Source organism: Mastigoproctus giganteus, chromosome 2 (genome assembly GCF_048544385.1).
Source record: "Mastigoproctus giganteus isolate SK-2022 chromosome 2, ASM4854438v1, whole genome shotgun sequence".
NCBI classification, from domain to species: Eukaryota; Metazoa; Arthropoda; class Arachnida; order Uropygi; family Thelyphonidae; genus Mastigoproctus; species Mastigoproctus giganteus.
This window is the reverse complement of record NC_143576.1, coordinates 162,923,854-162,947,128: the sequence shown is the minus strand read 5'-3', so window position 1 is coordinate 162,947,128 and position 23,275 is coordinate 162,923,854. Positions and strand designations below refer to the sequence as shown.

General features: G+C 37.7%; 1 protein-coding gene across 3 annotated transcripts in view; it reads right to left on the bottom strand.

Annotated features, from left to right (window-relative positions):
* The window catches only part of Dora (zinc finger SWIM domain-containing dorado), a 729,579-nt gene that overhangs the window by 428,037 nt on the left and 278,267 nt on the right, over positions 1 to 23,275 (bottom strand). For all 3 annotated transcript variants that reach the window (XM_090389614.1, XM_090389612.1, XM_090389613.1), the window contains exon 9: positions 2,891 to 3,693. In XM_090389614.1, the coding sequence (XP_090245740.1) occupies positions 2,891 to 3,693 (803 nt within the window). The remainder of the gene's footprint in view (positions 1 to 2,890; positions 3,694 to 23,275) is intronic.

The window sequence follows — 23,275 nt, the reverse complement described above, 5'->3', positions numbered from 1 at the left end:
GGTTCTTAATCTGAGCAAGCGGAAGTATCCCATCAGCATTCAGTCTGCTCAAGCCATTTAAGACCTTGTAAACCACAATCAGGTCACTGATTCAATCCAAAAGGATCAAGGCTAGTCTCCAGAGACTGCAACTTACAGAATTCAAGCCTCTCCTGGTAAGTAAACCCCTTTGTTCCTCTCACCAATCTTGCTGCCCTTCTCTGTACTCATTCTAGCAACTCTACATCCTTCCTAAAATGAGGCCTCAGACCTGTACGCAGTACTCAAGGTGTGGCATGACCATTGTCTTATACAAAGGTATAATCATCTCCTGGTCTCTGTTAGCAAAATTTCTATATATCTTGACAAAACTCCATGACCTGCTTGGCAGCCCATTTGCACTGCTCAGAGAACTTCATATCCGACTACACAATTACACCCAGGTCTTTTTCATTCTCCACCTCCCTGAGTGTAGCAGCACACAGTTGGTACGTTTCTCTTGGGTTACTGCAACCCATATGCAGTACTTTGCATTTATCAATATTAAACTTCAGTTGCCACTTCTCAGCTCAGCTATCTAACTTTTCTAGATCCTGTTGCAATAGCATACTGTCTTCACATCATTAACAACTTTGCCAACCATTGCATCATCTGCAAACTTTGACATTAAGCCTGATATACCTTCATCGATATCATTGATCAATACACAAAACAACAATGGACCCAGCACTGAACCCTGGGGGACTCCACTATTAGTGGAGTCCCCCCAGGGTTTGGTGCTGACATCATGGACTAATATCAGTGGACTAACTCCACTGATATTAGTCCACGTAGAGAAGTGTCCATTTATTACCACTCTCTGCTGTCTCCCACTCAACCATTTATCCATTGCAGCAACTTGCCCTTAAAGCTATATCACTCCAATTTGTACAGAGGTCTTCCATGTGCAACAGTATTAAAAGCTTTCCTGAAATCCAAGTACATGATATCAAAATTATTTTTTGCATCCAGTTCCTTTGCAACCACATTGTAGTATCCAATTAAATTGGTCAGACAAGACTTCCCCTTAACAAACCCATGCTGTGTTTGAACTATTACGGCAGTCTTGTCTAGATGATCCTGCATCACTTCTTTAACCAGTGACAACCATTATTTTCCCAAGAACAGAAGTTAAACTAACAGGTCTATAATTATTTGCATCACCCTTTGAACCCCCTTTGTGAGTCGGGGATATATTTGCACATCTCCAGTCCATGGGGACCTCCCCTGAATCTAAGGATGCTCTCATAATTATGGCTAAAGTTTTGCTTACTTCCCTTACTGCCTCCTTCAATATAACTGGATAGATTCCATCTGCCTCAGGAGCCTTTTTTATGTTTAACTTCGACATTTCTTCTTCACTTTGCCCTCTGTTATTACAAAATCATTTATCTCCCTGTTATAGTTTAGTAAACTTCTGTCCTCCACTTCCTTACACAATTCATCAAGTGTGAACGTAGGTGCAAAATACTTATTCAGTTTGCCAGCTATCTGAGCAGGATCATGAACAGTCAAACGACAAATATCAAGTGGACCAATCTGATTCATCCCCTTCCTTCTATGTTTACATAAGTAAAGAAATCTTTGTTGATTTTCTTTGCATCCTTTGCCAAGGATTTCTCGTAATCAGCCTTTGCTTGCCTAGCCCCCTTTGTTACTTGATTACAGACAAGTTTATATCTGCTACAGGCTTCTGTGTCACCTGCTAATTTATATGCATCCCACACATTTTTCTTTGTTCATCATTATTTCATCTGACATCCATTTAAGCCTAAATCTTGAACAGTATTTCTTAGTTGGTATGAAAAGCCTAGTAGCTTCCAAGATTAATTCCTTGAAGGCTTCCCATTTAAAATTCACTGTTTTTAACATCATCATTTGATCCCATTGTATAGAATTTAAAAACTGCCTGAGACTACTGTAGTCACCTTTACGAAAACAAAAACTCTTCCCTTTATCTATGATGGTAGTTACATCTTTAAGTAAATCCCACATCAGTATACTGTGATTACTGTCACCTAGTGGTTCCTTTATCTGCAAATTCTAATGCATGAGTCATCGCTGCTGATAATCAGATCAAGGGTATTACCTCCTCTGCTCGAACACCTTGCTGTAGAAAACAATCCTCCCATAAATCCCCAAATGTCTTGCTTGTGTGCTAGTGACCAACCCACAAGTTCCAGTCAATATCTGGAAAGTTAACCCCCCCCCATTACAAAACATTCTGATTTACTGGCCCACTATTTCTCTGCAGAATTGTTTGTTGTACTCATCAGTCATTAGGCATATAAAACACTCCTACTTTCATTTTACCTTTTAGTTTACGTCACACCAAACTGACTCAACATTGCACTGTCCACCCAAGTAAACTGGATGCACTTCCTTAGATTTTATGTGTTTCTTAACTAACAGCGTAACCCCTCCTCTGTTCCTATCCTGTCTATCCTTTCTGTGCAATCCCCAAATTCCAATTCTGCACTGCTTATATCTGTGTGACACCATGTCTCTAATATCCCAATAATATCTGCCTTTGATGCAGTGATCAGCACATCAAATTCATCATTAATAATTCTATATGGAATTGAATTATAATATAAAGTCGTATTAAGTACTCATTTCAGTACTCACTACAGAATGTCAACTGGAAATTAAACCAACCAAGCAGCAAATGCAGCCACAATTAGCTGTAAATAAATGGAATATGATATTAAACTATCGATAAAAAAAAATGTAATTTTTTATTCATGTAACCTAGAATCAGAGGTACTAAAAGCTAAATGACATGTAAGTGCAGATATTTAACATGGATAAAACAGTAATAATTATAATCATTTTTTTTTAATTGTTTATAATAAAGGAAAAAAATAAGTACCTATTGTTTCTAGACTGAAAACACGAATCTTGTTTGTTTAACGGTGAAGCATCATCCATCATTTCAAGCGATACAGACTTTTGAGAAATCATTTCTTGTTTTAAACTTAATAACTGTATATTTTCAGCTTCACAAGTGTTTGCTGAATCTTCTATCACTTCAATAGCTGATTCTTCTTTATTCCTTTCTTCTAGATCTTGCTTTCCATCTTCTTCTTTGCTGTCATCACTCTGTTGACCACTAACTATTGAAGGATGTACTACAAACATTTCCTCATCAAAACCAGAACCATTTCCTTTAAATTCATGAGAAGAATGTACATCTGCTGGATCCAAAGTATCATTCTCACAAAAACCTTCACTGCTAAAAGAGCTACGATTGCTCTCATTTTTTGGCTCTTGATAACTATGAGTACAATGATGATGGCCACTAGAGACTACGTGTGTAAATGTAGTTTTTTTTTCTGCAGCTGAGCAATGTTCAGAAGGTTGACTGATGTCAACAGACCGGCCCCTCCTACCACTCAGATTCCCTTGAAGAACAGTTATGTGATCTGAACCACTAATGTGTTCTAATGACCGTGCATGAGCATAAGGCAAACACCATTTCCTACTGCCACCTTCAGTATATGTTACACCAGGAATTGGATAATCACTCCAGTCTAAAAGGCAAGCTTCGATAGCTGGTTTGAACCCTGGAAAAACTTCAGTGTCCACTCGTTTAAAATTATTAACAGCACTTCCACCACTGCTTGTCTTCATTCGAGCAACTCTGTCTAATGTTCTAGTATGCCACTCACGAAGCTGGAAAACAAAGGAAAAAAATTAATTTATTACATACAAGATACATATTTAAATATTTCTTACATTATAAAATAATGGCAATTCATTAAGTTAAAGAAAGAAGTTATGATAAAGAATGTAGTTTGTAAAGTTCATTTTATAAGCAGTGACATGCATATTAGTATCATTCGGTCGGTTGGTTGATCTGTCTCTAAATAGATACACTCTGCATGAACATATTTCAGCAAAATTTCATCCAAAGCTTTTTTGCTAAAATTTAAAATATCATTTCATATTAAATACATTCCAAGTTACGATATTATCCACAACATTATACTGTTAATAGTCTCCATTTATACAGAATTTGCCAACTTAAAGCTATAAGGATAATATAGTCTTTCCTCTTTTTTTTTTTTTTTTTAAAAAAACCACAAAAAATAAAATAATAAAAATAACAATTAATTAATGGATCCAGATGCTTTCCAGAATTATTGATAAAATTGGTATTAATAATTTGTAATTACAGTGAAAATTTCTATAGGCAGTTAAAGGTCATCCATTAACTTGATTATCATATTATATTGTACTTTATAAAGCAGCTTTATAGACCTAGTTATGCTTGTTATTTTTAATTTATACAGAGATTTTGTAGGTTACTACTTAATATATGTAAAACCGTTCTTTCATTAAAATCTTGCTGCCGTTATAGTATAGAGTGAGTAGTAGGGAATTCAAATTTTTAATTGTGGTAAATAGGTAGGCCTTGAATGGGTTGAGCACGCTGAATTTTGATGGGATCCTTCCACTTGTTCAGATTACGAACCTAAGGGGGCATAAATTCAAATTAAGAAAGGACAGATGTAGAATAGATGTGCGGAAATTTGCCTTTAGCCAGCGGGTGGTTAACAGCTGGAACTAACTTCCATCTGTCGTGGAAGTTAATAGGTTGAATAAATTTAAGGAGGAACTGGACAGGCATTTGGAGGGAATGGTGTGATTTTTTTTTTTTTTTTGGCTGATGCTGCATAAGCTCATACACTTGTTTTCTTGCTTCACATGCCACTACTACTACTACTACTACATAAAACTGGATTGTGTAGTACATATCACTGCATTTAGAAATCTATTAAATAGATTTCATCAATTAATAATTGATTAATCTTATTAATTTTCATTGTATTCAATCAGATATCATGCCCCAGAGTAGAGCAGCAAAGCAACGAGCACAAAGTACCAGGAGTGCTGTGGCTCAGAGGAGAACTGAGGTGGTGGTGGCTCTCCAACGAATCACAATTGTGAAATATTTGTAGATCATTCTGGAATAGGACATGATCTAGCCAAGGAGAATATCTTTGTGTGCTAGATACAGAGAGTGTCAAGAAATTAGGTGCCAACTCAATGTTCTGATGGGTGCTTATGAGAGTTTGAAGAGTCAGGTAGATGCCCTCAAAAGGTATTAAAGTAGGAGACCCATCAAGCTCTCAGCTGCCCAACTCTACTCCACTACCGCTTGTGCACCAGGCTACACAGTGGCAATCTCCTAGGCAAAATTCACTGGTCCCTCAGGAGATAGTTATTGTTGGTTACTTCGTCGTCAGGGAGTAACCGACAATAACTATAGGATCAACTATCGACAATAACAGGAAATGCATTAGGACCAAGGTATGTTTACCAGGGGAAAAAGTTGATGATATAAAGCAGATATCTTTTAAGGGTACAAAGGGTGATATTTTTGTACACGTTGGCACTATGAGATCTACATTTGTACTATGAGATCTACAGACCTACTAAACAAGTATAGGTCAATGTTGAAAAAAAAAGGCGCAAGTTAGGGTTAAATTTGAAAGTGTGTGCAATTCTACCCAGACAGGACAGGAGAGAGTACATTATGAGAGCCTTATCCATCAATTAGCCCCTGGAGAGACTGTGCAAGGCTCGTGGGGTAGACTTTTTCTCAGCGTTGTCAGTGTTTGTTAACAGAAGAGCCTGCTTCTACAGAGGTGGGATACATTTAAATAGAAGGGGTGCAAAAATATTTACTGATGCTATCGAGGCAGTGATAGGTGGGTCGAAAAACTGCTAGCTTGGGGGGATTCATAGACTAAATGATTAACAGTAGCTGCAGGCAGAGGTGAAAGTAATTCTTGCACTGCTTCTATTCAATTTGAGGTCAAGGGGGTGCTGGGGTTTTCAGTGACTGGTGAGAGTCATCACGGAACAAATAAATAAAATGGCTGTGTTAGGGTAACTAAGAATAAGTGCATGTATACTTGCATGTACACCAATGCTAGGAGTATAGTAAATAAATTTGATGACTTTGAATTGCTGGTCAAGACATCAAAGGCAGATACTGTTGGGATATCAGAGACATGGTGTCACACCGACATAAGCTGTGCAGAATTGGAATTTGGGGAGTACAATGTGTACAGAAAGGATTGACAGGATAGGAAGGGAGGAGGGATTATGTTGTTAGTTAAGAAACACAAAATCTAAGGAAGTGCATCCAGTTGACATAGATGGACAGTGCAATGATCGGTCAGTTTGGTGTGATGTAACACTGGGAAAACAAAAATGAGAGTAGGAGTGTGTTATAGACCTAATGACTCTGATGAGCACAATGAACAACTGTACAGAGAAATAGAGTAGACCAGTAAATCAGTTTGTCTAATAATGGGGGATTTTAACTTCCTAGATATTGACTGGATATTGTGGGTTGGTCATTCACAAACCAGCAAGAATTATGTGAATTTATTGGATGATTGTTTTCTACAGCAATATGTTCGAGAGGCAACTAGAGGGAGTAATATGCTTGATCTGATTATCAGTAGTTTGTTTGTTATTTGGTTTTTAGGAGCATTAGCAACTAAGGCCATATTGCTCTGGGGATATGCGGTGGTCATTCCCTGACCTTTCCACATTCTCCGTATTTAGTGGTCATGGGCTTGAACCCTGGTCTAATCAAGAAGCATGTGCAACGCACTGCAGCTCCTGCCCACCTGGCTACGGAGGTGCCATTATCAGCAGTTACTGATTATTCACGTTGAAAATTTGCAGATAAAGGAACCACTGTGTGGCAGTGATCACAGTGTACTGATGTAGGATTTAAAGAATTTACTACCATCAAAGGTAAAGGGAATGGTTTTTGCTTCCGTTCAGACAGTTTTTAAATTCTGTACACTGGGATCAACTGATGATGTTACCAACAGCAAATTCTAAGTGGGAAGCATTCAAGGAATTAATCATGGAAGCTACTAGGCTTTTCATACCAATTAAGAAATACTGTTCAAGGTTTAGGCCTAAATGAATGCAGATGAACTAATCAGACTCATGGCAGAGAAAAAAAATGCATCGAATGCATATAAATTATTAGGCAACACAGAATCCTATGGCAGATATAAGTTAGTCTGTAATCAAGTCACAAAGGAGGTTAGGCAAGCGAAGGCACATTACAATAAATCTTTTGGCAAAGGATGCTAAGAAAAACAGCAAGCATTTCTTTACTTATATAAACTCTAGAAGGAAGGGGATGAATCAGATTGGTCTACTTGATATTGATGTTGCAACTGTTGATGATCCTGCTGAGACAGCTAACAATTTGAATAAGCAGTTTGCATCTACATTCACACATGAGGAGTTAAATGAGGAAAATGCCAGAAGTTTATCAAACTGTAACTGGGTGCTTAATAATTTTGTAATAACTGAGAGAAAAGTAGAGGAGAAATTGCTGAAGTTAAACATAAGGCACCTGGAGTGGATGGAATCCATCCTGTTATATTAAAGGAGGTGGCAAAGGAGTAAGCAAATCCTTAGCCATAATTATGAGAGCATCCTTAGATTCAGAGAAAGTTCCCATGGACTGGAGATGTGCAAATGTAAGGGGGATATAAGGTTGACACAAGTATTAGAGACCAGTTAGTTTAACTCAGTGTTTTCCAACTTTTTTATATTCGCGGCACCCTTAAGCAGCTTTTCCGATTTCGGTGGAACCCCCCCTTCTCTTCCCCAACCAGTAGTAATCGTGGTTTTCCATTATCACATGAAGCGAGAAATCAAGGTTTTATTTATTCTACTAGTTCAGTGGTTTTCGACCCTTTTTTAATAATGGTACCCTTAAGTGATTTATTTTATTTTGTGGCACCCCTACTCAATTTTCTGCCGGTTAGATCTGATTCTGTGTGTGTATGTAATATTAAAAAAATATGTTATATAATACTGTCGAGCTTATTTCGATACATAAGTCCTGAGGCATGTGTTTGTGTTATGTCGAATGCTATCTAGACAAGGGAGCATAAAAGGTTCACTGTAATGTAATATTGTGTGTAATGAAGCTGTTATCTTTTATAATGTGAGGATTTTGTAATTTTTTTCATTTTGGAATTGTAAATACAACAATCAGTTGACATATGTAAATACTGTCATGTGATTTATGGAACACAATAATAAGGATGTCCCTTTACTTGCCTGTTGGACAGGGATTGATGTAAATAGCGACACTACATCAAATGATGTCATAACAGCATTGTCAGAAATAAATATATAAATAAAAAAATAATAAGTTTAAGTGATTTAAATCACAATTACCCCTCGAATGGTGTTACAGCACCCTAGGGTGACGCGGTTGAAAACCACTTGTTCAACTTCTATTGCGGGGAAAATAATGGCGTCACTGGTTAAATAGGCATTGCAGGATCATCTAGACAAGACTGTAGTAATAATTCATGAGGATAAATGGGCCTGTTGTACTGGAATCCATAGGACGATAAATGATGATAGGTGTTTAGCCAGTAAAATAATATCTTTAATACCAATAGATACTGAATATCTTTAATTACAAATAGATACTGTAGCTTTCTTAATAGATAGCTTATGTTGTTTGTTTTGTTAGGAGCATTAGCAACTAAGACCATATTGCTCCGGGGATATACGGTGGTCATTCCCTGACCTTTCCGCATCCTCCGTATTTGGTGGTGACGGGCTCGAACCCCGGTTTAATCAAGAAGCGTGTGCTATGCACTGCTGCTCCTTCCCACCTGGCGCCTTAATAGATAGCTACAGTATCTATTTGTATTAAAGATATTATTTTACTGGCTAAACACCTAACATCATTTATCATCCTATGGATTCCAGTACAGCAAGCCCATTTATCCTCATACGTCTTTATGGCCAAAACGTTTACAGTGATTGCGTTCAATTGCAGAAGTCCTTCAATTCAATAGCCCGCAACAGACAATATTTGCACTTTGCGCATAGGTGCAAAACCAACCGCATCATCCCTAAAGGATTCCACTATAAAGTCCCATTTAACAGCACTCGCATGGACCATGCTTGTTTAAACTTCGGCCTACAAACCTTGAAATTGTGGATAACCCATCTCCACTACAAAATCAAGAGAGCTGACTACAATAAATTCAGACTCTTATGGGAACTACAAGGTAGGATCTCACCTATAATATTTACTAACCTTGTTCATACCATCTGTCGCCAAGCTAACCATATCTCTGATACTTATTGTTCACGACAACAACGGAAATTTGTCAATTTAGACAGAGAGGTCCACTTCTCAAGAACGAACACCCGTTCAACTAGTACGGCTTCCTTTGTCTAAATCTAAGCAGCAAATAAATAACCATCGAACAACTCAACATCTTGACCGCCAGTATGACGTCACCGTCGTGCCATCAAAGCCACCGATCACACAACTCGCTATGGCAGTAGAAGCAAGCATTACCAACCTTCCTGAAGAAACTGCTAATGAAATCCATTTCAAAACTGCCTCCATCCTCCGAAGCACGTGGCCCACCTGCCCAAACCTTAATCACCGTCAGGATGCCGCTCTTTCCTCTATAAGAAAGGACAGCACCATCGTCATACTTCCTGCTGACAAGGGACGTCGCACTGTCGTATTAGACCGATCAGCCTACTGAGAGAAAGCCCTGGTCCTCCTGCAAGACTCCAGCATATATGAACCTGTGACAGATCCGCCAATTAAAGTCTTAGGATGTCTGGAGTCATGCGCCAATAAACTTGTCTATGCATGGTTTAAAGCAAAGAAAATTTCTGCTCCGACTCGACGGCTTCTTCATGCCACAGGCTGCCAACTACCAGTTTTATGGGTTACCAAAAATCCATAAGCCAGGTGCTCCTCTCCGGTCCATAGTGTCCTGCTGCAATGCACCTACATATGAACTATCCAAATATATTGCAAGACTCCTCACACCTCTTGTACGAAATACTACCCACACTTTTACTAACAGCAGCGAATTCATTCGCCTTATTAAAAAGCTCTCAATTTCTGACAATGCTGTTATGTCATCATTTGATGTAGTGTCGTTATTTACATCAATCCCTGTCCAACAGGATGTACACTGCACCAAGAGGCTCCTTGAAAATGACTCAAACCTTCCAAACAGAACATCACTGTCTACCAACGACATCTGTACCGCCCTCAACCTGCACTTGTCAAGCAGCATCATTACCTTTGAAGATTCCATATACCAGCAGGTACATGGCACTGCCATGGGTGCCACTGTTAGTTCCGTAGTGGCCAACATCACCATGGAAGAATTAGAAGAACAGATATTCCTGAACCCACCAGTATCTATTACAACATGGTGCAGATACGTTGATGATATCTTCACCGTCATCCCACGTGGCTCCGAAACAATATTGCTAGAATATCTCAATTCCCTGTCTGTGTTCATCCAGTTCACTCTAGAGTTAGAAGTATCTCTCCCATTCCTGGACGTCCTAGTAAAATGCGTGGGCCCACATCTAGAAACCTCAGTATACCGTAACCCTATGTGGTGTGGACAGTTCACAAACTACATATCCGGCCATGCTCCTAGTCATCTCAACAGCACTGCCCGCACTATTCTCCAGGGCTTGGAGCCATTCCAGCACAGATGAAGCTAGGCACAACGAGATTTCTAGAGTGAGGACAGACTTGATCAATTGTGGCTACCCAACACATATATTAGACAAGTGCTTATTGTACACACAGGAACTCACAGTCCACCCGAGACCACCATCAACTGAGGACAATGTACCTACTGCCTACATTCCCTACTATCCAGGCATGTCGGGCCGGATCTTAAAAATCCTCAGAGAATACCACATGAAATGCATGCAGTTGCCTGGTAGAAACTCACGTTCTCTAGTTTCCAATGTAAAGATCCCGGTCACCCCTATCTTATGCAGCAGTGTAATATACTGCATAGCCTGCAAAGACTGTGACAGCTGTTACATAGGAGAGACTTCGAGACGTCTTCAAGACCACCTTGCAGAACACGACAGAGCAATCTGCCTTGCTGAGACAGACCAGTCCGTAATCGCGGAACACTTCTGGTCCACCCACCACGACCTCAATTTCAAGCAGGACTATGAAATAATTGACCACTCCTGACACTTTTGCCACCACCTCTGGTTAGAGTCACTCAATATATTATATAAGGTATGATTAATAAGATTGCTGTTAGCAAATCGCTAGTTGGGGTTGAACGCTAGAGAGATGTGTTAAAAGGCCTAATAGGTCGGGCAGAATTTTGTTGGTATTAAATTTAGATGTGTGGGCTATACGTTAGATGAAAACTAAAAGTGGGAGGGGGGGCTGAAGACTGGGGGGGTAAAAGTAAGGGGTCGATAGAGGAGATGACCCCTGCGAGGCAGTATGGCATGCCCATGCCACACCAGAGGGAAGTTTGGATGGTGGGTGGGGGAGACGAAGAAGAGTTATCTCCCCCTGCCATGGATAAGGTATACAGGTAGAGTGGGGGAAGAGGCTGAAGACTGGGGGGGGTGAAAGGCAGAAGCATGGGGACGATAGAGAAGGCGACCCCAGGTGGCCAGTGAGGCAGGCCCATGCCTCACCAGGTGAAGAGATGGGTTGGCAGGTGAGGAAAGAAACAGAGCATGTCTTCTCTCCCTCCTGCCGGGGATAGGGAATATAAGGTGAATAGGGTAAGGGTACTCCATTCAGCTCGCCATATAGCATTTGGCAGCGGTGCTGGTGGTGGTCCTAGTCCATTCCCAGGAGCAATCGGACCGAAGCATGATCGTTCATGGGGTGGTCCCCGTCTGTTCTGCAGTCTTTACCGTCAAAAAGGCCCGGGTTTGCTTGTCAGCGTTTGTGGGGGGGGTCTTTCTTGTTTCATTTCCCATCCATGTGGTGTTTGCATCAATGTTGTTTATAGAGTCATTTCTCATTGATTCGACTTTAGATCCACTTCAGGGTTTAGTGCCTTGATTATCGGAGGCCATTGGGTTCCAGGCGTCTTCCACGGGACGATTTCCTTTGAGGTTTGTTCATTTCCTTATTGTGTCAGTGGTTGGTTGCAGTTGGCTGCGATAAGAGCTCTCTGTCTTGTGAACAGGGCCAGTGCATAGCTGGAGAAAGCCTGATATTCTTCCCTGGTGAAAGCCTGCTATTCTTCCCTGGTGTCCAAGATGTGGTGCTCCTGGCCATATGGTAGATACTGTATTTTGGTGATGAATGCACTGCAGAGGTTGTCATAGAGCTGGCAATTGTGTATGTGGTGCTGCCAGCTCTCCAGCCCCCTGCAGGTGCAGGTGGGATCTTCCTGTATTCCGAGTAGGGATAGCTTTGCATTCAGAGTTCAGTGTCCTGTCAGTAGATATGTTACTTATAGGCCCGGGGAAAACCAGGTTGGGAAGTTCGGAAAAACCCGGCCAATGTTGGGCAGAAACTTTCTGGTGATTTCGCCTTTTTGCGAGGTGGCCCATCTACCCTGCCACACCTGCAGCAGGTGAGCATGCAGTTTTTTCTTTTCCATAGTCTTGCTATTGATGATGTCGGTGGTGAATCCCAAACATGTCTGTGGGATACCCTTGTCTAGCTGGTGCATGAGGCCCCATCGAATGATCTCTAAGTCCAGTGGAAGGACAACAGCAAGGACTTGCAGGGCATGCGTGCTCACTGTGCTGCAAGCTCGAGTAATGGTCAGAAGGATTGATCGGTGAATCGAGTCAATGATTCGTTTATTGACAACAGTTGTGGCTTTTTGATACCATGTGCCAGATGCATACGTGACTATTGGGGTGAAGATGGTTTTATAGAAAAGACGTAGCACCCGTCTGTCTACACCCCAGTCTCTGCGAGTGACTATGGCAACCAATGCAGTGTCAATATATTGTGTGATTCAAGAGCCATGAACCACTGCAAAGGCATGAAACTACACCCCATCTTAGAGACAACCGTTTTAGGTTTAGACAAACGCTGGAGAAAAACTATGCATGTCCATGCAGCAACAATAAACACCAGTTTAATGAATGACCTACCTCGTGCCCTCGCACGTCTCACTGCATGCACAACTATGTCCATTAGAATAATTTGTCTAAAGTTTCAATTTTCTGTTGAAGAAGAGGCACGATTTGTCTCGAAAGTTACAGTATCTTTTGTAATTAAAGATATTCAGTATCTATTTGTATTAAAGATATTATTTTACTGGCTAAACACCTATCATCATCATTTATTAGTAATAATTCAGACACAGCATAGTTTTGTTAACTAAAGTCTTGTCTAACAAATTTGATTGGATACTATGATGTGGTTACAAAGGAACTGGATGCAAAAAATAATTTTGATATCATACACTTGGCTTTCAGGAAAACTTTTGACAATGTTTTGCCTGGAAGACTTTTTTTTTTTTTTTTTTTTTGTTAGTTTTTGGCGCATTGGCTTCTGTGGCCATATTACACCTCCCAAGGTTTTTGCATTTTCTACTCTGATATAAGCTCAAGGTGGGATTCAAACCCATGACCTTTGGGTTGCCAGGCAGGCACTTTACCCAACCAGCTAGCCTGGTCTGCTATGTGGAAGACTACTATACAAATTGGAGCAGTATGGTATTAATAGTAAGTTGTTACAATGGATAAAAGAGTGGTTTAGTGGGAGAAGACAGAGTGGTAATCAATGGACGCTGCTCTTCATGGACTAATGTTATTAGTAGAGTCCCACAGGGTTCGGTGTTGGGCCCACTGTTGTTTTGTACATTTATCAATGAGATGAAGGTATATCAGACTTAGGGTCAAAGTTTGGAGATGATAGAAAGGTTGGCAGAGTTGTTAATGACAGTAATGGCAGTGTGCTACTGTAACAGGATCTATAAAATTTGGGCAGATGGGATGAGAAGTGGCAATTGAAGTTTAACATTGACAAATGCAAAGTACTGCATATTCGTAGAAGTAACCCCATAGAAATGTATCAATTGGGTGGTACCACACCACTAAAGTGGTAGAAAAGGAAAAAGATCTGGGAATAATTATGCAGTCAGATAAGTTTTAGTAACTTATCTGACTGCATAATTATTGCAGCAAGAGCAGGTCATGGGGTATTGTCAGTGATATACAGGAATTTTGCTAGTGGGGAAAAGGAGATGATTATCCCCTTTTATAAGGCAATGGTCAGGCTATGCCTTGAGTACTGCATACAGGTCTGAAGGCCTCATTTTAGGAAGGATGTAGAGTTGCTTAAGGAGTACAGAGAAGGGTAACGAGACTGGTGAGGTGAACGAAAAGGCAGTCTTACCAAGAAAGCTTAAAATCCTGCAAATTTCAGCGTCTGGAGACTAGGCGCCTGCGAGGTGATCTGACTGAGGTGTATAAGGCCTTGAATGGGTTGAGTAGGCTCAATTCTGATGGGATTCTTCATCCTGCTCAGATTACAAACCTGAGCGGCAATAAATTTAAAATGAAGAAAGACAGTTACAGAAGAGATGAACGAAATTTACCTTTAGCCAGCGGGTAGCTGATTGCTGGAACAAACTTCCATCTATCGTTGCAGAAGTTGATAGCTTGAATAAATTCAAGGAGAACTGGACAAACATTTAGAGGGAATGAATGTGTGAAATAGGATTTTTTTTTTTTTTTTTTTTTTTTATGCTGATGCTACATAAGCTTGCTTTCTTGCATCACATGCCTCTACTACATTAGCTGCCCTCTCTCTCATTCTGTATATCTTTCACTCACAATTTGTCCTACCAACTGATTACATAAGCAACACACAGTTTGTTGTAGCTTGCATCTGTCATTGTATGCGCATATAACATTTGTACCTTGTATGTGTCATGGAATAGTTATTGAATGACCTTGACCCACCTACAGAAATTCTACAGAAAGACGCTTGACAGATAGAAGTATAAAAAACAATTAAAAAAATTCAAGCTGTACAAAGCAATACATTTCAATTTTAAAAGTAAATCAAATTATAATTATCAGATACACAATAACAGGTGGGCATAGTCTGTATTAGAGTTGCCACCTCTCCAGGTTTTACCCCATGTTCAGACTCCACGTTTTATCGTAATTTCTCCAGGTCATAAGGACAGCAGGGAAAAAATAAAATTTCCATCCCATTTTGAGGCACTTGTTATTCATCTATGTTGATTTATATATATATATATATATATATATATATAGCGCACGCACACACACACACACTTTATTCAATATATTAATGCAAACACACACATATATATATATAAAGTTAAGGCCACCATAGCTGAGTGGTCGGGAGCAGGAGTGCACAGCACATGCATTTTGACTAGATCAGGGTTCAATCTCCTAACTGTAAAATACAGTTGATCTGCCAACTGGCATGTATAAGTGTGGCAGATTATGGAGGCTCCCTCAACATGAATTGTTGAGGGGGCCTCCAGGTTGCAGTGGATTGACAATGGCTGCAGATATAAACAGTTGTGCCCCATATCCGCTGATTCAGTATCTGCTGATTCAGTTACCTACGGTTAACCACGGAAAAAAAATGAAAAAAACTTAACACATACTACTTGCACATCCAATACGATGCTTCCTTTTATTTTTTATGATGTAATGTCGCGTATGGTTTGGTCACCAATATTATAATGGTTCTTTAGAGATTTAATGGATGCACCTTTTTCAAACTTTTGAATAATTTCAAGTTTTTGTTTAATTTGAAAGCACAACTCTTGCGTTTTCCCATCATTTTTGCAATTTCTAAACAAAAAAAAAAAAAAAAAAAAAAGAAAAGAAAAGAAAAAAAAAAAATCCAACATCCCTGACATAAATAATGAAACAAAATTTGTCCTTTTGCAGTGCGACAGAACAACAATCGGCGTGACGTACTAAATCAAACTAAAAATTTGGTCTCCCCCCCCCCCTTTTTTTGTTTTGAGTGGTAGGTGTGAAGACAGCGGGGGTTGCAAGATAATTAATCTCCCAATGATGACTTATAACGTCGGTTCTTGTCGCTTATTCACGACTTGCAAAATATCTTGTTTATATATCTGTAAAAAATACAGATATTTTCTAGTTATTACTTGAATTTTATGATTTCTGGTTGAATTTTTTTATTATTTTTTTTTTTATTTGGAGTCTTGAAGTGTCCCGGTTAATCCACTTCCTGGTAAATCGAGAGTCTGCTGTACTTTATTATTACAGTACTTAATGTTAGTAATGTCTTACTATGTGTTTAATTTACCAATTAAACCTTATTATATGTAAGTATGTACAAGGAAATTAGGTTATTAGGGGGCCAGCAGGTGTTTGCTTATATCCGCGGTTTCAGCCATCCACAGTCTTGAAACATATTCCCCACGGATACAGGGGTCTTTCTGTATGTATATATATATATATATATATATATATTTTTTTTTTTTTAAAGAATAAAAGAAGTTTACCTCAATATGATAAGTAGAATACTTCCATATAACACTCTCCATAAATTAAAACGAATGAAAGGTTAACGCAAAATAATTACAAAAAATAAATATTGAAAACTATTTTCCTTCCTGAAGCTGACACTTTTCGACCATATGTTGTGATCACAGGAATGAAAATTACCGCGTATGTGTGAGCATGTATCTTAAATAGGGATTATTAGTCTTCCCACGTGTGCATAAAAGACCACAAATCAGAGATTAGATATCTCTAACAAACGTTAATAGATTTGTATAATTTCATTGAACACTAAGTATTTTGGCCTCGTTTAATAAAAATGTATATCTTTCATTAACGGGTATGAAAGGCTAATTCTGACACTGCTGAACGAGAAGCACGAACTGAGGACGCATGCTGTTTAACACGAAAATTCAGAGGAAACCATGTGAAACTTTGGTAAGACAAGTCACAATCACCACAAGAAATGTTGTATAGTAGGTCATTTATTTGTGTTGCAAAAGACGATAATACTGAGTGATTGTTCAGTATAGCATGTAATTTCTGTATTGGTCTGGCCACAATCTTAAATTCTGTATCTTTAAAGAATCTATTAAGTTGTTTGTGCCATTGTTTAACGTATGGAACAGAAATAAAATATTTTTTGATGCTACTATTGTTGGTTGGTGTAGTTTTTTTGATTCCTATCCTTAGCTTGTACCCTAACCAGTTTATAGTCACAGGGGGTAACCCCTGTTTAAGAATATGCTGGTTAATATGTGTATTTTCTGAGTCTAAAGCAAATTTCATTACTGAATATTTATAGGCATTAAGAAATTGATTATAAAGATAATACACCTTTTGTAGGTGAACAGGTGATAGCTGTTATAATGCAGAATTATACTAGTGTTTGTTGGTTTACGATAGATGTTAAATTGGATTTTATTTGAGTCCTGGGTGAGAGTGAAATTTAGAAAATTTAATGACTTAGTATCTGTATTTTCCCTTTCCGATGTAAAATGTCATGGATAGTGCTACTATCAGTAATAACAAGAACATCGTCTAAATACCTCCAATAGTGTGTGATACGGGGTAGAAAGGGCCATCAAATGTATACACTCAATCGTTGAGATACAGACCTCTGATATTAAACCACTTAGACTTAATCCCATTGGCAAACCAAAAATTTGTTTGCATACTTTTTCTCAACTAAAAGTTTAATTAAGTGAAAAATTTCTTTAATATGAAGCTTTGTATAATTAATCGATATAGCATTATTATTTAACATATCCCAAAAAATATCTAATGTGTATTCAACATTTACATTAGTTTATAACAAAAAGAATATCTAATGTGTATCAACTTACATTCATATATAATGAAGTTATACACGAATGCAAACGTTACAATCGTATATAACGAAATTATATACAAATTTATATATTCTTATAACGAAATTATATATTCATATATAATTTCGTTATATATTTCTCTCCATTTTGAATATATACAATTGTGCCTTTTCTACCCCGTATCACATACTATGAGAGGTATTTAGACGATATTCTCGTTATTACTGATAGTAGCAATATCCAAGACATTTTACATTCATTTAATAATATTCATTCTAGACTCAAATTTACATTGGAAAGTGAAAATACGGATACTAAGTCATTAAATTTTCTAAATTTCATGCTTACTCGGGACTCGAATAAAATCCAATTTAACATCTAAAGTAAACCAAAACACCAGTATGCTTCTGCATTATAATAGCTCTCGCCCATTCACCTACAAAAGGTCTATTATCTTTAATCAACTTAATGCCTATAAATATTCAATGATTGAATCTGCTTTAGACTCAGAAACACACACATATTAACCAGAAGATTCTTAAACAGGGGTTACCCCCTTGCAACTATAAACCTAAATAGGGTACAAGCTAAGGATAGGAGACAAAAAAACTACACCAACCAACAATAGCAGCATCAAAAAATATTTGATTTCTGTCCCATACATTGAACAGTGGCACAAACAGATTCTTTAAAGATACTGAATTTAAGATTGTAACCAGACCAATATGGAAATTACACGCTAAACTGAATAATCTCTCAGTTCTTTCCTCTTTCACAACACAAATAAATGACCTGGTATACAACATTTCTTGTGGTGATTGAGACTCGTCTTACCAAGGTTCCATGCAGTTTCCTCTGAATTTTTGCATTAAACAGCACGTGTCCTCAGTTCATGCTTCTCATTCAGTAGTGTCAGAATTAGCCTTTCGTGCCGTTAATGAATGACATACATTTTTATTCAATGAGGCCAAAATACTTAAGTGTCCAACAAAATTATACAAAACTATTAATTTCAGAAACCATCGAAATTAAATTACATGAGAATTCTGTTAACGTTTGCCGGCCATATCTAAACTCCGATTCATGGTCTTTTTACGTGCACACAGGAAGACTAATAATCTCTATTTAAGATGCATGTTCACACATACTTGGTAATTTTCATTCCTGTGATCGCTACATATGGCTGAAAAGCACTGTCAGCTTCAGGAAGGAAAATCGTTTTTCATATTTACGTTAAACTTTTTTGTAATTAATTTTTAATTATTTTTTAATTGTGTTCAATTGATGTTCTAATTGTTTTAAATTTATTTTAATTATTTTGCATTAATATTTTATCATTTTAATTTCTGGAGAGTGTTATACGAAAGTGTTCTATGTATCATATTGAGGTAAACCTCCCTTATTCTTTTAATACATAAATGAGAGCTTACATATGCTCAATTCATCCTATGTTCTATTAATATTTTAGAAATAAACAAGGAGTTACCTTTCATTCAGTCTGTAGGATTTCTTCTTTCCCAAATCTCCTTATACAAATAAATTACGAAACGATACTTAAAACAAAATTACATAATTTAAAACTCAATATGTTCCTCACTATTGACACACAGACAGCCCAACACCCTAGGATCACAGCAGTGAACCCTACCCCGATCCCAGAAATATTAACCCCCCCCCTCCATGCAACCTCTAGTGAAGGAAGACATTTTGTCTTAAATGCAAATTTGGAATACAAATAAAATACTATTAAAATAAGATAAAAGTACGATAAAGCAATGCAATTAAAAATTCCTCACTGGAATATGAATAAAATACTATTAAAATGCGATAAAACAACGAAATTAAAGAATTCCTCCCTTAAGCGGATAAACTTTGACTAGTGTCATGTTCACAGAGTGGAATGAAACTAACAAAACAGGTGTATGTTCAGAATCTTATAAATAGGAGATTAGTCTTTGGTATGCATGCGTTCGAATGCCCACAAATCAGATATGAGAAATGGACGACGAACATTAGAGTTTTTTTGTATTTTCATTTCTAAAGTCTCGGTAATCAATAACTTAGTATAATTATGTTGAATATTTAAAATTTTGGCTTCATTAAACAAGAATGTGTAGTTTTCATTTATCGAACGGAATGCTAGTTCCAATGCGTTCGCACGTGATGCCAGAACTGATGCTTCATGTTGGTTGCTTACCCCTCGAGTTTAAAATACATCTGGTAGATCCAGTGTAAGACAAATCGCAATCCTTACAAGAAATGTGGTAGACGAGGTCATGTGTTTATCCGGAAGTTGATAGCACCATGTGATTTTTGAGTTTAGTATATAATTTACAGGCCGGTTTTGCTACTATTCATTTCTGTACCTCTAAAAAGGTTGATAATTTGTCTATACCAGTGTTCAACATACAGCACTGAAATAAAATATTTTTTATTAATCCTGTCATTATGTTTGTTATTGATTATTTTATCTTTGGCTTCTAATTTAATGCTATTGACAGAGATAATCGGATATCCTCTATTTAGGAACCTATTCGTCAGTTCTTCTATTTCTATCTGTAGGGCAAGATGTAGAAGAGTATTTGAATGCATTTAAGAACTAGTTTAGATGATTGACCTTTTATATGAGTATGGGTGATAGCTACTATAATGTAGGAACATCCCTGTATTCATGGGCTTACGATATTAAGGAGGGAGGGCAAAATTAACTTTTTCACCCTCCCTCTTAAGTGTTTTAAAAATTTTAAAAGTCCATAAAAATTTGTGGACTGTTTTTTCTTGTTCTATTTCCAGAGTAAAATTTAACTTAATGTGCATATTATTAAAAGTTTGCAAAACTTCATTTGTAGTGTCATTATCCGTTATAATGAGAATGTCGTCGAGGTATCTTCCATAAAATGTGATTTTTAGTAAAATCTGTGTTAAATGTATATTTTCTAATCTATCTAAATACAACTCCGATATTAGGCCGGCCAAGCTTAAACCCATAGGCAAACCAAAAATCTGTCTATAAATCTTACTTTCAAATAAAATATAATTAGCCCCAACCAGTAACTTAATTAGCTCAAATATCTCTTTTTTGGGCAACTTCGTACTGTTAATGCGAATACCATTATCATTTAATAAATCCCAAACTACATCCAGTGCATATATTACATTAACATTAGTGTATAATGAAACTACATCAAGGGAAAATAATTTAACTCCTCCCCCAATCTTGCAGTCTTTTAAAGTTGTATATAAGATATCATAATTCTTTATACTATATTTTAATACCTGCTGAAAAGGTTTTATAATCCAATATAAATGCGTCACCAAGGCAGAAAAAGCCGAATTTTTGTATGATACTATAGGGCGAATAGGGTGTCCGAGTTTGTGTAGTTTTACTTGTCCAAAGAGAATAGGTACATTATTTGTTCTAGCTTTTTGTTGCTTTAGTTGTGCCATTGAAATGTAATCCCTTTTACAATATGAAGTAAGTAATTTGTTGTTATGATTAGCCTCGTTATCAAACACGGAAGAGTCTACCTCTTGGTATGTGGCACTATCTGATTTAATTACCTGTAATTTTTTTATTATAATCCGTTTTATTTAAAATGACTACAGTATCCCCCTTATCAGCTTTGAATTACAATATCCCTATTTTCCCTTAATTCCCGTAAAGCAATAACTTCATTTCTATTCTCTTCATTTCTAGGACTGTTTATGATCTGATTAACTTGTTGGATTAAAACATCTTTTTGGGGGATGTCTCTAAGACTAAATTCAAGGTCTACTACTAGCTGTTTCTTTGGTAGAGTGCGTGGGGGGTAGATTATAATTTAAACATTTTTCCAAAAGCGCAACTTGGTGCTCAGTTAATTTATATGAAGAAAGATTCGTGGTGTAATATTTTTATAAACCTTTATTTCATCAGTATTATGAGTAGAGGGAGTTGGTATTTGAATCATGTTCAGTTCATGTCCACTTTTTTTTTTTTTTTTTGCTGCATAAGCTTGCTTTCTTGCATCATACACCTTCTAATGCTAATTACTCTCTTTTGTTGCCTGTCTAACATGTTGTTGTTGTAGAAAATAGTCACCCAATAAATCCATAAAAGTCATGATAGTGTGCGAGTGACCAATCTACAAGTTTCAGTCAATATCTGAAACATTAAAATCCCCCATTAGAAGACATTTTGATTTACTGTCCCACTCTATTTCTCTATAAAGTTATTCGTTGTACTCATCAGAATCATTAGGCCTATACAACTCCTATTCTAATTTTTGCTTTCCCACTGGTTATTTCACAACAAACTGACTCAACATTGCACAGGCCACCCAAATCAACTGGACGCACTACCTTGGATTTTATGTGCTTCTTAACTAATTGCATAACACTCCCCTACTCCCCCTTATCAGCTGTCCTATCTGTATCACTGCTACTATCAGGAAAAAGACAGTTGAGTGCTGAGTGGTGCTGGAGTGTACAGCCACCAATCTGCACAATGAGAACCAAATTTTAAGAACCAAACGTGGGAACAGAAATGGCACACAGACAAATAGACTGATCCTAAAAACTAACCAGATCATCACCAAAATCAAGAAACGACCCAACACCAAGGAAAGAAAAGGAAGACAATGTTTTTATTATAAGACCCACAGTTTGGTAGGAGCAAAGCTGTTAAGCAAGCCTGCACAAAATATCTCAAGGAGCAACTTAAGAATGTAAAAATACAGGGTTTAAGAAAAACCTGACAGATCAACATTTCAATCCAAATGGCGACAAAGGCTGAGGCTGAGAAAATCAGACAGTCCCCTGGTTGCTGAGATAGGTCTTAAAGGTGACAGGGCCCAAAACCAGAGACCCAAACATTATTATTTTTGACCTGGATAAAAGTAAATGTAGAAATGACATCCTCACAGAAATATAAGTTAAGAACTTTCTGGAATATATATGAATACATGACAAAGGATGAAATGAACAGTGAACTCATACTGAAATACAACACAAAATCTAAGTCAACACACTCTTGCAACTGGATTGTTGAACTTTCACCACAAGCATGGCAAATCATCTCCAAGCAGCAAAGAATTTATATAGGATGGGGTAGCCACAGCTGTAGGGAACATTTAATTTTACCTAAGTGCTATAAGTGTCTGAGGTTTGGGCATAACTCACACACTTGTTCCCAAAAAGAGACCACTTGAGGACACTGCACTGTCGGGGACCAAGAGTACAAGGATTGCAGAAAAACACAAGAGGCCAGTCGCACCAATTGCAAATCTGCTGGGCTGTCCTATAATCACTCAGTGAGATACCCAAACTGCCCAAGCTACATTTTACTAGTAAATGTTGTTGATCGTTTGCTGGTTAAATGTAAACCAGCAAATGATCAACAAACCACAGTAAACCAGCTTAAACAGAAAATAGATTATAGATATTCTCCATAATCCTATTAATGGAAAGACTTTGAAGTTCTTACAGTTGAATGTCCAGCGTGCATGCACAGTTGTTGATCAAATAGACATAGTATGTATCCAGGAGCACTACCCCCATGGCAGTGTTCAGAGATACCCCAGAAACTACATAATTGTTGAAGCCACCACTGATATTACATGGGC